At 40.6% G+C, this 26086-nt stretch overlaps 1 protein-coding gene and 1 long non-coding RNA gene across 3 annotated transcripts; one reads left to right on the plus strand and one right to left on the minus strand.

Annotated features, from left to right (window-relative positions):
• Positions 1-20152: 20152 nt before the first annotated feature.
• Positions 20153-24867, plus strand: LOC122641663. The gene is made up of 2 exons (XR_006329940.1): positions 20153-20184; positions 24714-24867. It is a non-coding gene; the product is annotated as an uncharacterized LOC122641663 (long non-coding RNA).
• LOC122641662 (probable inactive purple acid phosphatase 1) lies at positions 21687-25248 on the minus strand. 2 transcript variants are annotated; one of them, XM_043834951.1, is made up of 11 exons: positions 25067-25248; positions 24774-24868; positions 24565-24610; positions 24267-24389; positions 23964-24056; positions 23671-23800; positions 23393-23474; positions 23009-23141; positions 22645-22847; positions 22430-22555; positions 21687-22335 (listed from the first exon to the last, which is right to left on the minus strand). In XM_043834951.1, exons 1-11 carry the CDS (start codon positions 25238-25240, stop codon positions 21720-21722), a joined length of 1821 nt encoding a protein of 606 aa, XP_043690886.1. In that variant the 5' UTR covers positions 25241-25248; the 3' UTR covers positions 21687-21719. The 2 variants fall into 2 exon arrangements, with proteins under 2 accessions (XP_043690886.1, XP_043690885.1); XM_043834950.1 differs by lacking the exons at positions 24774-24868; positions 25067-25248 and having other exon boundaries at positions 23964-24100; positions 24346-24574.
• Between the last annotated feature and the right edge of the window lie 838 nt (positions 25249-26086).

Below are 26086 nucleotides of genomic sequence, written 5' to 3' on the forward strand. Positions count from 1 at the left end.
TCAAGTCACCTTGTTTCATGAGACACAGTGCCCTGTTTAGTCCTAAGGAATTTCACTTTCTTTTCTGTTCCTTGTTTTTTTTTTTTTTTTTCATTCACTTCCACTTTCATGCTTTGCTTTGCCACAAACAACTTGGTCTCAACTACTAGCCAAAAGATCAAAGGGTCCATAAAACACATAAAGGAATCTAGCCATCAAATGAAATAACGTTTCAAACTCAATCCCCATCACCGGATACAAACCAACTACCGTCCTTAAAAAGGGATTTTTTATTATTTCGCATGCTAGGACACCTAATTTCCTCTCTCTCTCATTTTGCAATCAAAGAGACATATGCACAAAATCAAACTATTGCCACAATCAAAATTCACCAATTAAGCCCAACATGCCCCCACACTTAATTCATGCAGTGTCCTCAATGCATGCATAAAAGAAAAAAAATAAGGACAAGGGAGGAGATGAAGGGGCTTACCAGATATAATTAACAAAGAGGATCATGAAGAGTCATGATCTTTACAAAAAGTGCTAGGAGCAGCAATAGAAATCTCAATCCATGGCCACTAAATGGAGAAATAGCTTCAGAACCAGAAAACACTCGACCATGAATTTTAGTAAAGCGAGAAATAATACGAAAGTTAAGCACAACTAAGAAATATCCAATAGAAAAATCTGTCCTCATGGGACAGTGAAAAATGAAGGCAATAAAACTCAGGCCATAAATCCTTCCCTTCTCTCCCATTTGCAATGTAGAACACCTATCATTCTTTGAAAAATCAACCAAAAATGGATCACAATAAGCATAAAAAGGATTATGAATAACCTCATCTAAATAATCATAAAAAATTAGAGGTTTACTCAAATCAATCCTAGCAATACAACTATCCGCTCTTTGCATAACTTGGTTTGCCAAATAAGGATCATGGAAATATGTTTGAAAGGCATTATGACTAACATTATCCTCCTCAATAAAATCGTCAAACCTAGGAGGTTTGGACAAATCAACATGTGAGATAATGGAATCCTCAAAATGACAATTATCTAAGTTTTCCAAAGAGAGAGGAGGAGATCGAATTTCTTGGGTTTCTATGTTATCATGAAAATCTGATTCTAAATCAATAAAAACACTAGGCTCACTAAAATCATAAATTTCAGGAAAAAGTTGGACTTCCCCAGGTAGGTCATCAAATCTCGCTTCACTAATATCCTGAGGAGACTCAATCTCAACAAATAAATCATCATGAAAAGCAGCTTGTTGGGAATGACTCTCATTAACCTCAAACTGGGGTGGTGGACTTTCAATATCATTAAACTGGGGATGGGACGGTTTAGGCTGACTAGGTAATGTACCCGTTTCCTCCTCTTGCACCATGGTTATCAGTTGAGAGAGTTGCTTCTCCATGGTATTTTGGCTCGTTGTGAGAAGGTCTATGTATTTCTCAAGCTCATTCAGTCTGGCCTCCTCACCCATGTTTTGAAACTCAAGGGGTTGGTGATATGGTTCAAGGAGAGGTGACCCATTGAGATTTAATGGAGGGTTGGGCATTGGAGGACCATACTGACCATGATATTGGAAATTGGGTGGTCCAGCTTGGTTATTCCATTGATCCCACGAGAAATAGGGATGATCACTCCACCAGTGATTGTAAGTGCCAAAAGAATAATATTGAAATTGAGGACTCACATTATCATCACCATAGCTACCCCCATAAAGATTAGGGCATCCTTCCATAACATGGATTGTCTGGGGAAGTAACCAATCAAAATTTTCCGAAAGCCCATAGTTGGGTTGGAAAGCAAAATTGTACTGGGGTGGTGCAAAATTGTTCTCTCTCTCACTACTTTTGGCTTCCCTAACCTGTTTAAACATTTCCTCCAAAATCATGGTTGCCTTAGCATAGGCCCATCTTTCCCCCAAAGTCTTATATGGAAGTGTATCTCCCATTATTCTAAATTAACCACCTATCCCAAATTGAGGTCTCCCATAAAAAAAAGCTTAAGGAAAAATAAAAGACTAGAAAAAAAAAATACTAAAAACAAGAGGGAGCCCAAGGTAGATAGTGCATCTATCCCTCAGAAATTGAAACAATGGTTCCAAAGCTGTAAGGTTGCCATATAGGTTGACGGCAAGGGAACCCGTATAGTCTTCACGAGCCACCTACGGGCGACTCCAAATGGATTCTGATGTAGGGTGGAGGACTACTATACGTTTATGTTTCCAATGCTCTCACTATGTCGCTTTCCTGTTATCAAGAGTGGTCACCTCCAAAGATAAGTCACATGCCAATCCAAACCACCCAATTAATCAAGGGGCACCAAGATTGGCTGGGTTTGGGCATATGAAGGACTTTAGATTGGGCGCACACTATTTGAAACAGAAAAGAAACAAGAGGAGGTTTTCAAAAAAATTTTTTTTTTTTAAAAGAAAGAGGAGAAAGAGAAGAAACTAAAGCACTTCGAATTACTTAAAAATCAAAAAAATAAAGTGGTCAATAATCTCCCCGGCAATGGCGCCAAAAACTTGTTTGAGTTAAAATAATATCACAAGCGTACGGGTCAATCGTAGCTACGGGTCGAACACGAGAAGATATATGCCACTCTATTTAACTAACTTAAAAGTAATGCAAAGTGAACCAAATTAAAGTGTTAAATTAAACTAATTAAATTAATAAAAATTAATGCATCCTAACTCATAAGCATCTAACAAAATTAAGGGATTAAATTGGCGTCCTAACACATGAGCATCTAACCTATCAAACTAAAACGAATTGAAAGGAATAACAAAAACGCAGCCACACTTCATAATCACATAAAAAGAAATAAGAGAATAAAAGTGCATCCACATACCACAACCATATAAAAAAAATAAAAGAAATAGAGGGAGAAGAAGAAGAAGATAGAGAGAGATAGAGGAAAGGGAGAATGAGATTGAGAGTTTAGATAGTAAAACCTAGATGTGCTTGCATGAATGTAATTGAAAAGCTTGAATACTTGCATAAACTTACCATGGCCTCCTCTTCTAAATCTTCAAGTCTTGTCATCAACTTAAGAACTTAGACTAGAAGGCTTAAAACCTAAACAAGAATTAAGAAATTATAACCCAATTGAAGACTTAAATTAAAATTAAAGCATAAACTAAACCTATTACAACCATTAAATGAAAATCAAAAAGCAAACTAGAACTTATAAAAGCCAAAAATCACAACTTAGAAGGAGAAGAAGAAAAGAAATTTTACTAAGTGAATGAACTAAAAATTACACTAAAAACCGAATTAAAATTGAACTAAAAACTAACTAAAAACTGAACTAAAAAACTAACTTCTTACAACCCAGAGGGCAAGGGGTATTTATAGGGGGAAGAGAGGGGAAGAGAGAAGAGGGAAGTGTAGGAGAAATATTTCCTAAGAAAAGAGAATATTCTCTTCCCCTTCCTCTTTTACAATGCCTGTAATCCTAAAAAAAAAGGAAAAAAAATAGAAAGAAGAAGAGGAGAAGATTGTTTACATAGACCTTCTATTTCTAGAAAAGTAAACTTCCCATTCTAACAAGTGCTTCTTTTTCTTTGTAGATATCTTCTCCAAGCAATAAAATCAAAGATGCTTTGATTTTTCAACCTTCCATAGATGAGAAAATATCTTTCAAAATAAATCTATCCCAAGTAGAATTTCAGAAGTGCCCTTGAGAAATTGGAGGAGAGAGAGAGTAAGGGTGATGACTAGGATTCCTTTAAGAATAAATAAAATACCCATTCTATCCTTAAAAAAACGTGGAGCATGGGGTGCTTATATAGGCCTCACCATTGTGTTCTTTGCGAAAAATCACCCAAAATAGACCTAAATTTTGTCCCATTTGGAGTTCGGGAACCCAAGATATCTCAAGTTGAAGTTGGACTGTTAGAGCCCTCCAAATGGAATCTTTCGGGTACAGGAAATATAACTTCTGGTTATTCCGTTAAGGGCCCTGAAATCCGAACTTTAGCTTCACTTTGTCTCTGGCCGACTATCAATAATTACAAATAAACCCCTGCAGACCATTTTCGTGCTTCGTTACGGAACGGCCGTAACTTCTTCGTTTCAACTCGGAATCATGTGCCTTTTGAACCGTTGCGAAACTGACTCGATGGGCTACGCATCCAAGCCATTAACACTTCTAAATAGATTAAAAATATTTTCTTAGCATCATCTCCTCCGTTTCACAAGAATTCATCCAAAACCTGAAAAGCACAAGAAAGCACCGAGTAACTCTGTCCAATGTGGTAAAATGTATGTTTTATGCCCTAAGATTTCACACATAAATGTGCTCATCAACAGCTATCAGGCATCCATTGGAATGACACCATTTGAAGCCCAATATTGAAGGAAGTGTCATATGCCGTTGTATTGGGATGAACTGGGTGAGCGACGGATTTTGGGACCAAAAATGATCTAGGAAACTTATGGAAAGGTAGACCTCATTTAGAACCGTATCAAGGCCGCTCAATCGAGGTAGAAGAGTTACGCTGATGTTAGGCAGAAGGACCTTGAGTTTGTAGTTGGAGATAAAGTCTTTCTTCTAGTATCACCTACCAAGGGGGTGATGAGGTTTGGGAAGAAAGGGAAGTTGAGCCCGAGGTTTATTGGACCTTATGAGATTTTGGCCCGTGTTGGACAGGTAGCTTATAGGTTGACCTTGCCTCCAACCTTGACAGGAGTTCATGACGTGTTTCATGTTTCTATGTTGAAGAAATACGTTCCGGACCCAACCCATGTGCTTTCTTAGGATCTACCAAAGTTGAATGAAGATTTGACCAATGATGAGAAACCTGTTGAGATTTTGGAGCGCAAAGAGTATAACCTACGAAACCGCTCAATTCCTTATGTTCGTGTGCGTTAGAGAAACCACACCAAACAAGAGGCATATTGGGAATGAGAAAGCGAGTTGAGGGCGAATCACCCTCAATTGTTTGGGTTATTAGGTACGTCAATTTCGAGGACACAATTCTTATAAGGCAGGGAGAATGTTACACCCGTAACATAAACCCTACTATTGTTGGACTTATATGTAGGTGCAGAGCTCGAGTATGTCCATAACCTATGGGCTATCACCTTGAGACCAACATACAAGATCTTTGATTGTACTTTTGGCATACCCGTTGAGGAAAAATTCTTGGACTGAGATCGAGGGAGGTTCATGGCCAAGTGGAGAGTACTTGACCTTCCCCCGTGCACGTGTCAAGGGTGTGAAAGGGTGTGAACAAGTCGTATTGGACCACCTTTGTACGAGACCTCATGACTGGTGAGTAGCAATACTAATTTATGTAAATCATCTAATTACATGTCCTCCCTTGTATTGGCAAATGACCAACACTTGATGTATTCCTTGGGTGTCAATTGTGTATTTTCGATGCCTATTGGTACCCCCTCACTTGTTTAGACCCCTCGAAGAAGCCCTACCCCTTTTAGACCTTCAAAAGCCCCTCTCTAAACCTGGCGACTGATGTCAAGAGCCGCCAGGACATGAGCCGCTAGGTACGAAGGGCGTCTCTATGATGGTAAATTTGGCTTGGCTTGACCTAAACCCAGCCTAGGGTTTAACCCTCACTTGAATTAGACCATATGGGACCCAAATGACTTAACTTTGGGTTCCACCTTGACTCAAACCCATTTTTGACCTTAGGCAAGCTCCCCAACCAAACATGAACTAAGATCCTTAGCTAAACTAGGAAAGAACCCAACCTCTCTTCATTTCTCTCAGCTTACAACCCTAGAGAGGACTGAAAATGTGGAGAGCAAGCTAGGGGAGAAGAAGGAGGGAGGAGAAGGAGCAAGAGAGAAGAAAAGGAGGAGGGAAGGCCCCAACCTCCATTGGAGCTGCTCACAAGCTCACAAGACCATCCACCTACTGTTGTACACCTTTGAGAAGCTTGGATTTTGTGGGAGCTGAGGAGTGGAGGCCTACATCAGACTTGGAGCTTGTCCCTTGATTTTTCTAGCTTGTTTTTGGGTAAACCCCTAGCCAATATGAATTCCTAGCTAATTCCTACTTTGATTTGATTAGGATCTCCCCAATCCCCCACCAAACCATGGGGCATTTAGTTATAACTGGTTTATACATCTAATTGGATGCTTGGAGCATTAAATGATGCTTTGGAATGTCCCATTCCCTTGCCTTTGGCTTGAATGCCATTAAAACCCCTTGATGGACCTCCATTTTTAGAACCATAGCTTTTGGAAACCAATCCTTGCTTATGGATCTTGTTTGTACCAAGCCTTGGTGCTTAGTAACTTCCCATGGGGCCATTAACACTTCCCCCATGGATCCTTACTGGCCCCATAGCCATTGGCCAAAGTTAGGGAGAAATCCAAGCTATTTCTTGTGTTCTTGGGCTCTAGCGGCTAATGATGTAGGTGGTTGATGTTATGGCGGCTAATGATGTAGGTGGTTGATGTTATGAGCCGCCTTGATATACAGGACATGAGCCGCCTAATGCAAATTGTTGCTAATTTGGACTTTGAGCTCTAGACCTTTGACCAGACCCCTTCTCACCTATTGTACACTTGTATATTAACATGTTAGGCTAGCGTACACATAAGGGAGGAGCGTGCACCATGCAGGAGCTAAGGATACCTATACTTTGACTTTGTGAGTGGATTGAACATTTGAACTATTTTACGGCGTGTTTCTCATAGGCATAAGTAGTTGCTATTTCTCATTAGGCATCAAGCTAAGTTGAACTATGGACTCGATCTTTAGGCTACCCCCACACATGTGAGATTATATATATGCATGCAAAAGTTATTTGCTGGTTAGGATGTAACTCACCCAGTACTACGACCCTCACTAACAGGGGTTTAGGTGTCGGGCAAACCCATGGGTCCCGATCGTATTTCGGGGTAGCCCACCGAGAAGTCATCGGTCGTATTTTGGGTTAGACACTAGGACGGGGTTTGCATCGGGGGCTTACGAACAACTCGGTGAGGGAGTCCTGTCTCGCAGCTTTCCATCTTAGCATGGGGTTGACATGGTCGGAATGCCATCGGATTTATGGCACCGTTGCCGATGATGCTACATGTGTTATTGTAGTACTTGACCTGATTTAGAATCTCATTATTAGGGGAAAAATGAACAAATGCATCCATGCATCATATATGATGTGCATACTTTAGCATGCATTGATGGTGTATCTACTATTATATGATTGTGTATGGTTTGATCGCTCGCTGGGTTTGTATAAGCTCATCCCTCAAAAATCTTTGTTTTTAGATATGGATGTAGGGATAGAGGATCCAGTGGGGGTTGATCCGGCATACCTTGGTAGCAATGACTACGAGGCTTGGGGAGCCCAGCCAGAGATGGAGCCGGCATCTGAGTACCTTTGTGGAGAGTGTGCTCATGAAGCACAGTAGTCCGAGCTAGGGGCCCTGTGACTCAAACTTTATTTCACTCTTATTAGTTAACATTATGGATGACTATAATCGATAACTCTTGGTACCTTACTACTTCTCTTACTTTGGATATTTAGCACTTGATATATGTGATGATTAACCGATGGATTGGAATCAAAATTACTACTTATGTAATTATACTATCATCTAGAATTCTTAAAGTATTTGGATTTATCATCTGTATTTAATTCCGCTGCAACTCTGATTTCTGTCCTTATTTCTTGAATAAGAACCCGGGTGGTGTACATAACACATGTCACACCCCAAACCACCCCCTGGGAGGATTAGGTAGGTGACCCGAATTGCATAACGGCAATCTACCAAATCCCACGGATCTAGAAGCAGTTAATACATTCACAGTCCCACATTCGTAATATTACCATAAGGAAGATCAGATTGCTGCAGATAATCTACATATAACCAAGAAAGAGAAAGCGTAGCGATACAGGAATGATTGTGATATATATACATATGTAAGTTCTGATACATCCCCAGTACAACCACACATTGAAAAGAGAAAGCTGACATATACATAAGCGAAAATAAAAGTACATATGTATATACAGGGTGAGATAACTCAACCCCAAAAGAAAAGAAGAAACTAAGTTAGAACCAAGGACGGGGATAAACTCCTATAAAAAATAAAAAGGAGTCCCCAAGACAAAAAGCATCAGAAGCGCTCCTCACTGGTCTTCATCAATAACCACTGAGAACGCTCGCATCATCGGTACGACCTCCGTCAGGGTCCACACCAATAGCATCATAATCACAAGGGCTCTCCTCCTCGTAATAAGCCGCTATGCCACAACGACATCCACTTGCATAATCATCTAAAAGAAAAGCATATAACAGAGTGTGAGCCCCACTGAGCTCGTGAGCAAAACATATCATCATGGATGCATATGTAACCACATTCCACATGATCCTACATAATATACAAGTCCAGATTATTTAATTAGCCACCTAACAATACAGCTAAGTCAGGTTAGTGCTACTACAATCCCCAATACATGTATCCCTGGTGCGGGCTTGCTTACCCCTTCCCGCGATACATCCATTGAGTTATCAGAGAGAACCAGCCGGCTCCAGCATCTCCCTACCCAGGTCAGCTTGACTGACCCTCTAGATTGAACTTATGAGGTAACCAACTCAATATAATTCACCTTTCGATGCTTCCCGGCATGTAATTCAAGGATAAACTTTATGTGGCATATAGCCAAGATTCACCTATTGGTGCTTCCCAAGCTTGTAGCTTGAGGCTTCCCGGCATATTTGCCCTGGGGCATCCCAACTGTGCTGAGGCTTCCCGGCTTAAACACCCAAGGTTTTACGGTAGTCCTTACAGTTATCCAATACATTAACCCCTGTTGGCAAGGGTGCGTAGCACAGGTGATGAAACTCTAGCCCCATGTCTATATGGCATCATATGAGTCGGGCGGTGTCAACCGTATCCCATACTACAGGCTACCATTGGCCTCATTTCCAAGCTGACTAGGGCATCTAGTTTAACATACACAATCATCATGATGTATTCAAGCAAAATTGATCAACTGTCACACGATGTGTAATATTTGAGAAATTGAATTTAATTAAGTAACAAGCAATATAATTGAAGAATTTTAATTGTCGGCATAATAATATTGTTACACGTACATACACGATAATATTTTAGTCACCTGGGTCTGGTTCTAAGAATTTAGTTGATTGGGGCTTGAACTTGTTCCTCAATAAACTTTGTTTGGCCAACCAAAAGTCTGAAAGTTATTTGGCCCTTTGTTCAACCTTGGTGACGTCGTAGTCTTCTCTTTTTCCTTCTCTTTAAGTCTATCTTCCATGGTCTTCGCCTTGTCGACCATCTGAGCATAATCCTGAATGTCCATAATTGACAGTACTGACCCGATCTCGGGTTTGAGTCCCTTCTCAAACTTCTTCGTCTTACTAACTTCCCCTTTCAAGTGTTCCAGAGCGAAATGTAATAGGTCTTCAAATCGTTGTTGATAATCTAACACTGACTTGGTCCCTTGTACCAGTGCAGAGAATTCAGCTTCTTTCCTGTCCCTAAAGCTCTCTTGGAAGTAGTTCTTGAAGAAAAGCTCTTTAAATTGCTCCCACGTGGGATTCGGATGAGTGGCTTCCAGATTTGGCTTAGTGGCCTTCCACCAAGCTTCAGCCTCGTTCTGTAGCTGATAACCCGCACATATCAGCTTTTGTGCATCCGTGCACTCGAGCACATCAAATGCCTTCTCTGGCTGCATTGCCTCGAAATTCAACTTGGAAAACACGAGTAGTTGGAGTTTCTTGAATCTCTCCATTACCTTAGCAGTAGAGTTTTCCGCCAAGTGTTGGGGCATAGGTGGTGGGAAAAGTACGGGCCGATTGGGTGTGGAGGTGGTGCTGCACGCTCATGCATCATGGTCGTAAACTGCGTAGACATCTGACCCAGCAGTTCTTGTTGTTGCTGCATGGTTCGCATCATAGTGGTCATGAATGCAGTTACCTAACCAGCTGCCATACCCGGCTGAGGTGCCGTAACAGTGGCTTGAGCAACTGCTGGTGCCCCTGACGAAGCAGTCGATGCTTCAGAATTTTGGGCCTCAGTTCCATTTGGTAGCTCAACCTCCGGTATAACATGAGAGTGTTTTCCTTTACCACCACCTCGAGAACTTTTTGTGTTGACCATGGTTGCTTTTCTAAAAAGAGCAACATACCCAATCATCCAACACTCTTTTTTTTTTAGGTCAACAAAATAATTCCTAGTTAAGACATGTACATACCTATTCCACAGTTCCAGTGAAATCTTGTTGTCATACCAACAAGGTGGATTATTATATTTATATTTATTACTGTATTTTATTTTATTTTTTTGAAGTTTTTCCTTTATTTGTGTTCTTATCTTTTAGGTATTTTATGCGATGACAAGCTATGCATGACACTATATGATAGATTTAAATTTTTTTTTTTTAACCAAAAATCTTTTAAATATATACCTGAGTCTAACAGGCAAGTAATTCCAGCCTCCTTCCAAGCATAATTTTTAGTACGTGCAGGTGTTCTATGTCACTCCTAACTTCCTCAACCAAGGATAGGTAAATAACTCGGTCCTCCGGTCCATTATTTGCTGCAAGTCCTAAGAAGAAGGCTAAGCGGTTCTCTGCACGAGGCAATATCTTTTGTATCCTAAACAGCCTCCTCCTTAGTTGCACAATGTAGATCATGCTGTCGGGGTCTTCCGGCTTGGATGGGGTAGCAAGGTCCTATCATGAAGAGGTTCTAAGCATAACTGCAGTATGTTACACGTACATACACGATAATATTTCACTCACCTGGGTCTGGTTCTAAGAATTCAGTTGTAGTTTCAGTTCCAACTATAGTCTGGCTATAGGCCTCGAGCGCGGGATCAAACCCTAGATATAAATCATAAATAGTCATTTAATATTTCAAACTGTCTTTGGATGTCCTAGGGTTGATCTAGGCTCACTGGGTTGACTCGGTGTTCACTTGGTCATCACTTGGGAATTCTCTGGGCCTTGCACTGGGCCTTAGGCCTATGTCTTGGTGCATCATCCAGAGATTGTGGTCTAGGGGTAGAGTGGTCATTTATCATAGTGGTACATGTTTCTAGGTTATTTAAGCTTCACAGTATAGTCCCCAACTTGGCAGTGCTGCAGGACCATCACAGACAGGGTTTCCAAGCCCTGTGGGGCCCACTTGGGTACCCAAGGCATTCATACATGTGGACAGATGTGGGGAGGGGCATTTTGGTCATTTTCCACCTCCCTACATTGATTTATGGCCCATGGGTGAAGATCCCCAAGTCAATTCAGCAATCCAGCAAAATTTCATTCACTGGGCAATGTCTCTGGGTGATTTCTGCATCGCCCAGAGATTGTAAACCGGGAACAGGCTGAGATTCCAAGGTTTTTGATCATGGGCAGTGCATGGATCTTCTCCCCATGCATGTTAGGTCATCATGGACCCCCAGGGGTGTACTTTGATCTGGTCTTTGTGGATTTTCACCTGGGCCCAGACAGTCTAGTAAATAGTGACTCAGCATAGTCCCAGTTGCAGACCATGGATTTGGCTGCATGCAAGGTTGGGATTCATATGTATTACAGTGTTCTAGGGCTGTTACAACTCATGGCTTGGTTGCATGCAGCCAAGGCACACAGATCTGAGCCCAGGCTGCCTGTTCTTGGTGTAACAGGGCAGTGCAGTCTGGCACAACCTGGGTTTCGGTCTCAGGCTTGTAACAGCCACCAAATCAGGGTTAAATTACTCAGATCTTCCATGCATCAGGTTTGCATGGTGGATCTGAGATGGTCCATGGCAGCCCCCAGCTATTATGGGCTGCCAATGGCCAGAAAGGCATCAAAAGCACAAAGATCCATGGAGAACAGCAGTAAATCAGTGAGAGTAGCAGGTTGGGGCAGGAATTTTATACCTGAACTGGTTTAGGGCTGCTCGAACTGGGCCTTGGAGGCAGGGCTGCTCCTCTTCCTTCTCCTTCCTTCTACTTCCCTTCCTTTCTCTTCTTCTCCTTCACTTTTCTCTCTTTTCTTCCTTCTCCTTCCCTCTACGGTTTCAACAGTAGCCAAAGCTCTAAAATGAGCTAGGGCCACCTATTTATAGGCCAGCCCCAAACTAGGGCATGTTTGGCTGTCAAGGCCACTTTTGAAAATGCATTTTTGACTGAATTCTCAGCCATTCTGGACACTCAGGTGGGGTCCACAGTGATCCAAGGGTATGAGGTGATCCCTCAGATTCCCCTCAACCTATGGAGGGTGCCCATGTCCAATATGGGTGGTCCCCACAGATCAAATCATTAAAATACTACATTTTCCCACTCTAGGCGATGTCTCTGAGTGATGTCTGCATCGCCCAGTGCATCGCCCAGAGATTTCAGCAAGGCTGTAACTTTGTGGGCTTGCACAGGGGTTTGACCCAGGGTCAGGGCCTTGCACCCACATGTCACCCAAAGTCTTTTACATCTATTCTAGAAAGGAGAGAGAATACTTGGATTCCAAGCAGTATATTATGCTGTGGACTATGCAACTGCAGGGATCTGCAATCCATCTTTTGACAGGTATGTAGGAAGACATCCTCAGGGTTTCTTCATCAAATTCAATCATTGGGGTGATACTCCACAGTGTGCTTGGATGCCATGTCAGGGGTTCCTGTCCTTCAGTCAAAACTCCAGTCAGTCAGGGGCAGGGTTTGACAACACAGCAAAGTGTTGATCCTGTAGTTTGGTGGGGGAATACAGGGGTATTCCCATCACATTACCCTGATCTGGGGATAGGGGTGTGACATTCATAAAGGGAGAATATTTGAAAACAAGTATCTAGTAGAAAGACCTGTTCATCCGGGCGAGGTGGGTGCCTAACACCTTCCCACTCTCGTAACCTGACCACTTACCCCGAATCTCTAACTAGACCAACTGAAGTCTTGTAGCCCTTCTAGGGCTACACCAATGGGTCCTAAGTCCTAACCCTAGGTGGCGACTCCATTTCATTTTATTGTGTGACCCCCATCCCCTGGTAAATTGACACCATACCCCCCGAGAAGATGCATTTCTTCTATCCCTCAAATCGGGGAACATAAAACTGCACCCTCTTTATCAGCGCGCATCACAAGCCCTGCTGGGGGGAAGCGGGAAAGAAACGAATCCTCACACAACCCTGTATAGTTTGGAACTAGCCCGGTTCAAAATAGAACCATAAAGAGAGATACGAAATGCACTATCGACATCCAGATTAGAGGTTAACAGTCAAACAGCCCGAATTGACATCGATGAGCCATGTGATAATGTTGGACAGAATCTTCTGAATATCGACATGCAATCGATAATGAAAATTATTTCTTCGACAATAAAGCCCCTCCACTCGATGTTGAATGATGTTCTTTGACACCACTTTAATGTCGTCTAAACCTTAGATTGATGTCGGAAGAAGCTACGAAAGTGCATTTAAGGTTGTTTGTGGAGTGACTTCATGGCCATTTTGAGTATCTTCTAATTGAATTTTTGGGAAGCCTAAAATATAATAAAGGTAAATATTTGAATCAGCTTCCATATGCAATTTGAATCATATCATTACGATATCGAATTTGGAAGTTATGACTTGATTTCCAAGGCTGGCACGTGTGCTGCAAAGAAAAGCTATGTCTGCATATCATTTATCTTCAAGATATATTTCAAGATACTTACACAGAGATTTAGCTCTTGGTTAAAACATAAAAGTTGTAACCCTTCAAGTCCATACATAAGAAAAATAATCGGGTCAAATGGGTGTCGGACGAAGAAGTTATGGCTATTTTTGTGAAGGTACGCAGCAGCCAATGTCGATGTCGAGCTACTGTTGACCGACACTATGTCAATGTCGACTCAGGGCATGTAAATTTCGAACATAGCCATTCTAATGTCTTTCTACGAATAGGAAGTGCATCTAACCTTCCATATTTAAGTGATTTTGACTCTTATCATGCATGGGAACTTATTTGGAAGCTATGAACTCATTTATGGACACTCTTAGGCCCCAAGAAATACATTTTTGGTAACATAACACTTCCTTGAACCTCATTGGCCAAGATTATTGGCAAAACCTACACCATTGATGCAAAATCACTCGGAAAAATTCCCCATGGAGGATTTGGATCCAAGCAATGATCCATGGACTTGTTTAAGAGCATGTACACCCGCACTAAATCTATAAATACACTGCCTTCCATGTTGAGGGGGAGCTGTCTTTAGTTTCTCTATACAAAACATTACTTTTTGAACTTGAAATGAGCTAAAGAGAGAAGGCTGTGCAACCCTAATACTTGGGTGACTATTGTGAACGAATTTGGGCCTTCTTATTGAGTCAAAGACGATCTCCAACCCCACTTCTTTATGTTTCTTTGATCAGATAGTCTTCTTTTTTTTCTCTTCACATTGCTTCTTTTCTTTTACATATTCGTTACATATCTTCTCTCTTTTCACTGCACACAAAAGGGTGTGTGATCCTACCCTACTAGGTAGTGGTCATATACCCATGTGTGTTGATTTAATTCTTCTTCTAGTGTTGTTTTAGATCTTTCAATCAAGCATATCAATTTTTTCCTTCTTATTTGTGTTCTTAGATCTAGTTTAATGACCTTTGCATTGCTTGTATAGACCTATGTTTTCTCCTTATTTTTCATGGTGATTCTACAATAATGACCATTTTTAACATTCTATTTTGGTGCATTATGATAACCTTGTGGATGAATCTTCATTCTCCTTTAAAATAGATTTTCCCCTTCTTCATGTATTCCATACTATGACAGTTTATGCTGTCTTAGGTGGTGTTTTGTGTTCATATCTCCCTTCTTTGTTTTAGTCTTATGATAATCTTCATATTAGTTGATGATACTTGATGATGTGATACAACATATGTGGTGATCTTATGGAATTATTCTCTATGTCATCTCATACTATTTTTTTTTATACTTCATGCATCCATGTAGTTTAAGTTCTTATATTGCATTCTTATTAAGTATGTTTTCCTACGATTTTAGATCACACTTTCTATCTCTCTTTGATTTATATGTGACTAGCATGTCCATGTTTGGTTTCTTCATTATCCCCATGATGATTTGCATGCTTATTGATTCTTCCAATATTATGATGTGATGATCAACTATGGATATTTGTTTTCATCTTCATATTTGGTGTTATTATAGCCTCTTGCATATATGCATGTACTTTAGATCTTGTCTTTAACTTTCATCTATATTTTCTCTTGTTTAGATCTAGATTCTTTTTGCATCTCTTCAATATGTCAATAGCATATTCTCATGTGTCCATACATTAAATGCATCTTTGCATTCTCAAGGTTTCCCTATGATTTACCTTTCACTCGTGCAACCTAGTCTAGGGCTTGCATATTTAGGATTAGTTTCCTCATACATTGTTCATTCTTATTTTGTATATTATTTGTTTACATTATGTATACTAACCATGCAGCCAAATACTTCAGGTATGTTTTCCTCAACTCTCCATTTTTTTTTTTTACTTTCATGTATACTAACCCCTACAATGCAGCACAGCTTCCAAGTATGTTTCCTTATCTTTCCTTGTATTTTATTCACTTTCCTTGTACCTTATTCCTTACCTAAAAGCATGATATATCATTGCCTTGCCAAGTCATAGGAAGACTAGCTTGACTGAGTAGACTGGGGTGCCTAATACCTTCCTCGGACCGTATCTTGACACATACCTAGACCAACAAACCATTTGTCCCCGAAAGGGTGTTTTATGAGAGTCATTACATTACAATCTTGGGTCCTACACCCTCCTCTAGGTGGCGACTATAACATTCAATTCACCTCTCTCTTCTTTCCAAAGTGGGATGAGGTAAAGGACATGTGGCAATCCTCCGCCATGTCATTGTCGTCACATTATCCCAATAGGTGGAAAGGCCTGGCTCACCTTTTTATCACCCCAGGTCGTATGGCACCACATGGGTGGATTATAAAGTGAACAGTCGAATGACCTTTCATGAGCCGTCCAAGGAAGACAAACCATAATCCACAAGATCATGTTATTGGTGAAGCCTGGTTTCAATCCAAAAAGTTCAGTGAGGGATCTTCAGAGGGCCGTTTCAACCTCAAAACACATTCGAATGGCCTACAAGGTGCATATAGCATCGCCAAAGGGGTCTTTTTGGGCTTTTGGGGGCATTTATGTACTTTTCTAGGTTAGAGTTTGTTTATAAAGGGTTCTTATCTCATTGAGAGGGTTAAGGTGAGATTTGAGGGTTTTGTAAATTGCTTCAAAGAATAGTGAAACAGTTCTATCACCGGCCATGGATGTAGCCTACCTTCTTGGAAGTGAACCACGTAAAATCTCTGTATTGTGTGTTTGTACATTAGATTATTCTCTTCTATTTTTTGTTTTCTTCTATAAATCACCATTTCTGGGTGTTACTTTTTCTAACAAATCATCCACTAGATCCATAAATGCTTTGGAAGAAGAGACAATGGGTGTAGACCCAACATCTCTGATCTAGCCTATAAAGATGTCTCTGAGAGAACTGAGAAAGATATGGAGAGATAAAGTTCGTCTAATGTAGCAGATGGATCTTCCTATAGAAGTGAGGGTAAACATCAGCAATTTTATGAAGGAGATATACAAGAAAGAAATAATGAGGAACCAGTCAACATCGTTTCGTGGCAAGAGCCGATACGCTCTGAAGAGAAGGGCTAAAAGGATGATGAAGTGTGCTTACTATGTGAGAGTGAACTGCAACGGGAAAGGCCAAGAAGGAAGACAACGGTGCGACTGAGGAAGAGCCTTGGCCTCTAATGAGCAACTAAAGAAACTTGAGTTCCTAGAGAATGGTCTGGACAGCCTCAAACCGGATGCATCATTAAGAAAATACGGTTCACAGTCTACGAGGTTAGTCACATGGCCTATGTTAAAGACTCAGAGCAAGAAGATGATGTTATTTACTCTATGGTTCACATCCTACCTAATGAAGCGGTTCCACTTGAGACTGATGTCAAAATCATTGAAGAGATTACACCAAGCCTGATCAAAGCTTTATCTGTTCTAGCCATTGGCGAAGCCCTATCAGAAGAAACCTTCCTTATCCAAATAGGAGGAGACATTGATGATAGTGAAGAAGAAGATGAAGAATCAGAGATCCTGAAGATGAGTTCTCCGTTGAATCTGCAGCAAGAACCGCTGAGTGGGTAAACATCATCGGTATGGATGTGATGAACCCAAATTCACACCAACCAATTGGAGATTGCCACGTGGCACCCCCCAGAAGAGTGGGCCAAGACAGAGTCAGTGAAGCACCATCCACTAACACCCATGGGCGTGGCCACCCTTGGGTGCCAACCCCCTTGGGGGCGTGGACCTCCCTGGGCCCCAACCCCCTTAGGGCGCAAACCCCTTCTCCGAGCACGGCTTCCTCGAACACGTCATCTTCAGGCAAGTCTCCCTCGAACACGGTAGTCACCGCCACCATCAACAAGGCATAGATCGCATCACCAAGGACTCTAGGCCACCGCCTATTGAGTCACGTAGTCTGAATGGACTCATTTACTAGGAACCTCATCTACCACGTAGATGAGGTCTATCCACCGAAGATGCCAAGTCTATCAAGGACACTACTTCTTACAAGAAGACAACTACCAGGTCTGCCATGACACCACGTCTCACGGGAAGACAACCTATCCAGGAGGAGCCCTGCTACTCAGGGACTCTATTACCCAGGGCAAACACTCTATATCAACTGGGACTCTCCACCCCGCCATACACTGCTATAAAAGGCAAGGTACACAACCCCACAAGGGGACATTGTAACTCATATTGAATACTATTCATTCATCTGTTTGCTCAGAGAAATCTAACTTAGGCATCGGAGAGTCCTAGGCCGGAATCACACCGGTTCTCCTTTGTCACCTAGGGCCTTTTGCAGGTTACGGTAGTCGAAGGACCGCTGAGCGATTTCTTGACACAACAGGATGATAATCAGATTGACCCAACTGGTCTTATTCAGCCGATCCATCTGAAAGATGATGAAGGAACAAACAGTGATGAAGAGATCAGATCTCCGATAGATCCGAGAGGAATCTGGTACGTCAAAAGGGGAAGATTTTGACAAATGGAACATGAGTATCTTCTATCAGGTGCATGATGTCCTCGAGATATCTTCCATGACTCAGAATATCCTGTATAAGGCTACTTCCATATTTCCAGATATTGTGTGTAGCCACTTTGCAGAGCAATGTGAGAAGATAAATTTTCCAACTGAAGAAGACTTCCTCCAGAGAACATTGCACGATCTAAGGAACATGGCTTGGTTAGCTCATGCTTTAGCAAAGGATCTCTTTGGGAAACCTCCTTAAGACCCAATGTTTTATTCAAATGTCCTGCCATATTCCGGTCCTCTAAGGATGATAAAAGAATGAGAAACCTGGGTGAATAACATCAACACTGGAGACCCATATTTTGATCCAACGAAAGGAATCCACCCCATTGACAATGATGGAGTCAGTGATGGAAATTCAAGTGATGAAGCATCTAACGAAGATCCAAATGATGAAGGGTCTGGTAAGGATGCAGGCGATGAAGCACCTAGCGATGACACTGAAATGGAAATAGAGGCTCCTACCAAAAAGTATGAGGAAATTTGTGGACCACTCTTGGGATCTCCCGTTCCATGTAAACAAAATCCATAGGGTTGTCGATAAGGTCCAACAACTGCTCTTGGAAGTAGTCCCTACAGATGCAAGATACCAAGAAGAATTACAGCAATTGGACCCAGTTATGATATTCGATTTTCAGAACTCATTCGGTTCTCAGTTCGGTTCCAACTCATGTCAACTATAAGCCCAACCAAACTGAATCAAATACTTGGTTCCAAACCGGTTTACACCCTTAGGTTCAAGTGCAATTGAGATCTAAGAATTATTGATTGAGCTCATCTGTAATAAACCAGTTGGACCGATTATTCAGTTTCTGTGATTGTACTCAATTCATATACTATAATATAGTAGTATTACAAAATATTTATTATTTTAATATACAATATATAGTATACTATATTATACTATATTATATTTTTTTGGGTTATAATATTATTAGATTGTTAATGGTTTAGTTTTGGTTTTTCAGATATACACTTTTCAATTCGTCCGGTCTGGTTTTCTTTGCTACTTGTTTTATAAAAGCCCAGATCTATAAGGATTTGGTTTGATCCAATTGTTTTTGATTGATTGATGGGTTCAAGCTAGACATTGGCAGCCCCTAACTAGGGGTGTCAATTGGTCACTTTGGACTAGTTTCGGTTTGGTTTCACCAGTTCCGGTGTGAGAATGAGTAACCCCAAAACAGGATCCAATATGGATGCACCAATTTTGGTTTGATTTGGGTTTGGGTTCACTTGTCACATGAGCTGACGTGTCAAAAAGGTTTACCAAAAACAATGCCTCGACCCGAGTGGAACATACGATGCATACTCTGTTATTGTGGTAAACTTTTTAATAAATTAAACGCCGATGGATTTGTTAATGCAAACAATGTGACATAATTTGTTGGATTTTTTTCCCGCCACTTGTCACAAGCGCTGACATGCCAACTAGGGGACCTGATCCAAATGCCGATCTGAATGATTTTTTATTAGCTCCTGTATGATTTCATTAAAATAAGATAAGTACTAAAAAACAATGGATTTGTTTTTGTGAGAAAACTGTGACCTCGTGCTTTGCTTCTTCTTTTAAATCTACCATTTTCACTGGGGGACCTGATCCAAATCCTGACCCAAATAGATCTTACGATGCACCCTCTATGATCTCATCAAAATGAAAAATGTAATAAGCCCCAATGGCCTATTTAGGGGAAACCATTTGACCTATATGATTTTTTGGCTACTTGTCATATAAATCTACGTGTACATAAGGGTAAACAATCAAAATGCCCGATTGGAGTGGATCTTACGACGATTCCTTTATTAACCAAGAAAAATAAAAATATATATAAGGGAAGTAGTTTTCTATCAGGGAATGTGGCCTACGCCAGCACTCCCTAGGCCACACTCCTGGACAAAGTTCATTTCCCCTAATATATAATAACTATCAATATTTGTTTTAGGAAAAATTGTTTTTTGGTTAGTAGTCACATGCGCCTACATGTTGAATAGGGCAATTGATCCAAATGTGCAACCCAAATGGATCTTACAACACTCCCTCCTTTATCACAAAAAAAAACCCACCAATGACTATTAACATTTTTGTCCATATTTTCAGTACAATTGTTCTTTGTACTCATGCCATTAGAATTTATAACATTAGCCATAAAAAAAAATTCAATGAGTCTTGATGGATTCGAACCACCATCTCTTGGGGAATCCCCAAGTGCTCTACCAGTTTGAGCTAAAGACTTACAAATGAGAAAGAAAATTTGAGCAATTATGATTGAATAAGAACAATAGAGAGTTAAAAAAAATTTTAAGAGTCAAAAAAATCAAACTAGAAATGAGTAGACTCAATGCTTTTCATTAAAGAACATGGGCTCAACCAAAATTTTAAAACTAGCAAAAAAGAAAAAAAAAAAGGTAGCACCTCTAGGATTCGGCTCCTCTCCAGGTATGATCAAGTGGTAACGGCGAGAAGGAGAAATTGGCGATGGGATTTCTCTAGAAAGAATTCAAATTTCAAAAAATAATTCTCTCCATCGCATCCCCAATACAAGTTTATGTTACCCGTAAATCCAAACCGTTAGATTAGAGCCCCTCCACATGTCATTAATCCGTATCGCGCTGGACGATTTCCAGAGCACCTCTGCGCTAGAGAGGAGCCGAATCCGGAACAAGATCGTGGGAGCAAAAAAGAAAGAGAAGAATCCAGGGAACAGCAGCCTGGTTTCAAGCATTGAACAAAAGGATTTAAGGTTTGGAGCTGTGGAGTTGAAGAAATCAAACTGAGGAAGGGGGTAAGTTTTCCTTCTCAAAGAATTTCTGGTTGTCATTGTCTGGTTTGGGTTTTGTTTTGAAATGGGAATCATCAAAATAAAAGGGGTTTAACGGAATGTGATTCTAGGGTTTGATATGAAAAGAAATGTTAGGATTTCATAGGATTTTTGCAGGGAAATGAAAAGGAGAATAAGGAGGGTAAATGGAACATAAAGAAAAATAAAAAATAAAAGAGAAGGCAGCAGGGGAGCTCGGCCAGCAGCTCTAGATATAGAGTTACCAATAAATATATAAATAAGTAGGGGGCGGGGGGGAGGGAGAGGTAGCAGTCGACCATAGCAAGAGGCCTCTTTATTTCTTTCTTAGGATTTGGCAAACAACCTCAATCCTCCCATACATATTATTCTCACTTCCTTATTTCTCTTTGTTGGTGAGTTAGGGTTTATGAACCTTAAAGATTGAGATATGTATTTGATTCGCTTCTATTTTCTCTATCAAGTGTTGATTGAGCAATACCCCTTGCATCTCTATGAGGAATCTCCTATCCAATGGTTTGATTTAGTACAAAGAGGTAACCCTAACACTCCCCCGTCCCCAACCTTTAATGGTTTGTTTGAATATCCCAAGGTGCATGAGAAAATATTCTTGGAAAGAAATTTTAATTTGACTCTCTATCTTGGCAACAAACAAATATGGCTATCTGTAACCCGGGGCTCTTTATTCAAACTCAATGCTTTAACATACTTTTATTGATCTCACAAAATAAAAAAAAATAAAGAAAACATACTTTTATTGAAAGAGAAAAAAAGATATTCAACCTTGATCATCTTCTCACACACACACACATACATAAACATTAAGAAGCCAATGTGGTAAGTGGGCAACTATCAAAAGTACAAGCCACAAGGGACGAATAATTCCGCTGGATGGTGAAGGTGTCATAAACCAACCCATCCCTACTCTTCTTGTATTCAAAGAGCAGGGTTGTATGGTTGAAGGCTGTAAGCTTAACAAATCCCCAATCCATGTCCTTATAAACACTCCAGCTGGGGGTGGTTGGTGAAAAATCATCAAGGCCCTGGCCTCCTCCCCCTGCAACTACATGGATGGTCCCATTCAAGGTGCCCTGGTAGAAATTTGACCCTGGCATCGTGCAAACGTTCTCGTACACTGGACATGTCCTTTCATAGTTATGAATATGGCCATACATAGCCAAGTCTACCTTGTATTTCTGCCAAAGCTGTTGAAGGCCATCCTTTCCCATTGGTTCATTAGAGGTGCCTTCTAAGGCATATGCCAAACTTGAAGAGTAACCCAATACCCGGTGTGCGATGAAGATTAGCCATGGCTGCCTTTGCCTATCAGCAGATGCTAGGCAGTTCTCTATGAACAGATATTGTGGGGTGCCCGGTCTCCAGTCATGTTCCGTATCAGCTATGCAGAAGTGGAACATACCAAAATCAGTGGAGTACCTGAGACAGAATAGATAAAATTTCAATGTAACAGTCCATTAGACCACCTTAATTTACATGGAGTACCCATACATAGATATGGGCAGGTAGATACCAGAAGTTATCCTTGTTGGTTGTAGGAACAGTGAACATGGTCTCTGCTAATACACCACATTCTCCTCCCGAACCTGTAGTAGTATAGAAAGATCCTGAGTTGGGCCAGTCACGCTCATGGTTTCCACTGCAAAGATAAATCATTAACACTCAATATCTATAAGAAAGATGAATTTGGTTTGGACAAGTAATGGAAGTGAACAGAGGATTACAGACCTTGAAACCATGTAGGGTTTGGTTGACGCAATGGGCTCAATTTGTGCAGTGAATTGATCCCATTGTGAAAGGTATCCATTCGCGTATGTTATGTCTCCATTGTGGATGACTATATCATAATTGTTTAGGTCATTAATAAGCTGCTTCGTGGTGTTAAGGGCCCCGGGTTGGGGGCCATATTCGTTGGAACCATCAGCCTCAGCCTGAAAGGAGGACAGCATAAAAGTAGATTAGTCTCTCTCTGCTGTAGAAACATGTCAAAATGTTGTATGCATATCAAGCATGATCCTGAAATACTGATTCTATCATAGGCTTAGAGCCATTTACTGTTTGGGCTGAAGTTGCCAAAGTTTAGTAATCTAACCTTTCCCATATCACCGAAAATAATTACACGCTGTAGAGAGTCTTGGCCAGGAAAAGGAGATGCCTTAAAACTGTACATTGGACTCCAAACATATGAACCATTGAACAATTTATGTCCGAGCTTGTATGTATACCTACATCATCCATGTTTTTAACATTTCAAGGTTAGGGCCCCCATATAGTCTGAATAAATTCAGTGATTCAAAAGTCCTACATTGTAAGATGATTTTGGGAGAGTAACTAGAATAGATCTATAAGATATAGTAGCATTATTTTTCTTGATAACTAATAATAAATTGATAAAAGAGTTTTAAAGGGGGGAGGGGGGGAGGGGAATGCACATAAATTAGTCAAAAATAAGAATGATAAAAGCAGAATACATTACATTGCGTTAGGCCACAACTCCTTCATAAAACTTGTGTGTATGAAACCAGGATCACGGTATCCCACAGTAGTTGCTGGTGGACCTAAATATGGAAAACAAGAAAAATGTGTTATCTTCCATCTATCAAGGCTATTAGTTAGACAAGGTTGTTCTAAAGCCTTTATTTTCAGTCAATTTTGTGAATAATACCTTGTCTAAAGCCTTTATTTTCAGTCAATTTTGTGAATAATATAAGTACAAGACTAATTGAGAAGAGGAGGAAAAAAAAATTTACACACCACACAAGCTTTCACGAGTGAAAGTCAAAGTCGCAGCTGGGGAACGTATTTGAGTTTCTCCTTGTCGACCCCATTCCACAAAAGGTTCTGATTCATTGAGTCCATATCCACTTGTCCAAGTTACAGTCATCTGAGTAATCATCAAATAAGGGATCAATGGAAGACCAAGAATCACCAGCAGATAACTAATCCTCAGGGGAATTAGTGAAATTTGTGAAAAATTTTCCTGTTCTTGAAGACATTCTAAATTATGGTATCAAGTGCAGTTTACAATTAGAGAAGTACTGGCTTACTTCATTCCATGTCTGTCCTTGGGCTAAACGTGGGTAAAGAGGTGCGTTTGGGTATGCAAAAGCAACTATATTTGACACAGCAATCAGCTTCGGCTGTTGTTTCAAGAAGATAGTCCAAGTATGGTTAGTGTAACAAATATTATCTATCCGGATAGACTAGAGAAACACACACCCAAAAGAATAGAAGATAAACTAGAAAAAGAAAGAAAAAAAAAAAGTTGAGTTCGGTTTTATATCATTTGATTGAATTGGAGACTAATGATGCATAGAACTTTGAGATCAGCAGAGTGTTATGAGGCATACATTGGACATTCCACCAGAAAATAATGCAAAAGCGAAATCTGCTCTCTGGTTTATCATTAGAAATGACAGAGTTCCATATCCAGTTGTGCTGTAGTCTGGAGTGGAGTAATTTGCATATTGGTACTGCACAAGAACAAAAATAATTCAAGTTTACATTTACAAAACAGTCATAAGTTCTTCCAGTTTAAATCCATAACCACCCATTAGATGATATTAGCGAAATTTCTATCAATAGGTAGTTTTACATTGGAACCATACTGTAAGAACAAAACTAAACCAAGGGTAGGGAAGCAAAAACCTTAATTGGAGCTGAACACAGAAGAGGTCCAGGACAAGTGGAACCACTGGAAATTTCAGTACCAGAAACTTTCTATTAGTCCAGGAACACTTAAATATAAAATATGAGACACAGAAAATGAATTCTCTAGCACAAATGTCATTTAAAAGCCTTAAACATTTCCCGGGAAACCTAGATTCAATACTGAAGATGTATCATGTATGTCTTACTTTGCACCACTTGCTGGAGAAAAGACTCCAATCCAATCAGTATTTGATGCATTTGGAGAGCTAAATTTTACAGTCACCCATTCACTAGTTTCACCCTGAAACAATGAACAAAAAAATTAATAAAAATCCTGCATTAGTCTCTAATCCATTCACAATGAAGAAGAATACTCTGGAGCTTGATTCATTATTGTGAAATCTGACTAGATATTTTAGTCACAAAGGATAGAAAGAATATATAAAATTTGAACAGATGAAAGAGACTATAAACAAAAGGCAGCAATCAAGAAAGGTACCCCTAATCCAAGGAGAGTTGGTGAAGCTGTCACATAAGCAGATTTCTCAAGAGCAATTCTTGCTTTATGAATAGCAATTCTTCCGAGAGGCTGCTGGTTTACACTTGGCTTTGCTACTCCATAGCTCGCAAGACCCAACAGAATCACCAGGAAAAGCAGCTCACTGATCCTCATAATGCCCATTTTCTGCAATCAATCAAACCGTTGGGGTCAAGGATCAAACCACATGATTGATGGGGTTGGAGATCAAACCGTTTTAATCCAACGGTTTGACCTTGGGTTATGAAGGTTCACTTAATAAAAAATTATGTTAAAATTGAGTAGTTGAAAAGAATATTTTCTGCCTAATTAACTTGCCAGTTGTCTGATAATTAGAATATCTGACCACTGTTATTTGGATACCATTTATGAGATTATCTAGACCAAATATCGGTTTAAGAAAAATTTTCCAAATCCCAGCCATGCCTTGTTTCTTTATCTGTTTCAACAATTAGGCCAGATTTGATATGATTTCTATTTCAATTTAGGATTGATTCTATGAAATAGTCAACAAATAGATTTTTGGTCAAGCAATTAATGAAATTGTTTAGGTTTTGTATAATATGAAATATTTTAAGAATAAAAAAATCCATTTGGTAGTTCAATTTCTGAGAATAGATTTTCTATATTTCTTTGGGAAGGCAGTTGATGGGCGGCGAGGTGGGGTGGTGGTGGTGGTGTGATGAGGTGGTGGTAGCTGGTTATGGTGATGGTGGCGGCCGGAGGTGGTAGTAGTGGCATGGAAGTGGTGGCGGTGGCAATGGTTGTGGTCCTGGCGGCGGGGTAGTGGCGGTGGTGGTGGTGGTGGCGGTAGGGATGGTGGCAACGATGGCGGTGATGGTGGGGTAGTGGCAGTGGTGGTGGTGGTGGTGGTAGGGATGGTGGCAACGATGGCGGTGAGGGTGAGGTAGTGGTGATGGTGGTGGAAGGAGGTGGTGGCAGTGGGCATGGAAGTGGTGGTGGTGGTGGGAGGTGGTGGCA

This window comes from Telopea speciosissima, chromosome 10 (assembly GCF_018873765.1).
Source record: "Telopea speciosissima isolate NSW1024214 ecotype Mountain lineage chromosome 10, Tspe_v1, whole genome shotgun sequence".
Classification (NCBI taxonomy): domain Eukaryota; kingdom Viridiplantae; phylum Streptophyta; class Magnoliopsida; order Proteales; family Proteaceae; genus Telopea; species Telopea speciosissima.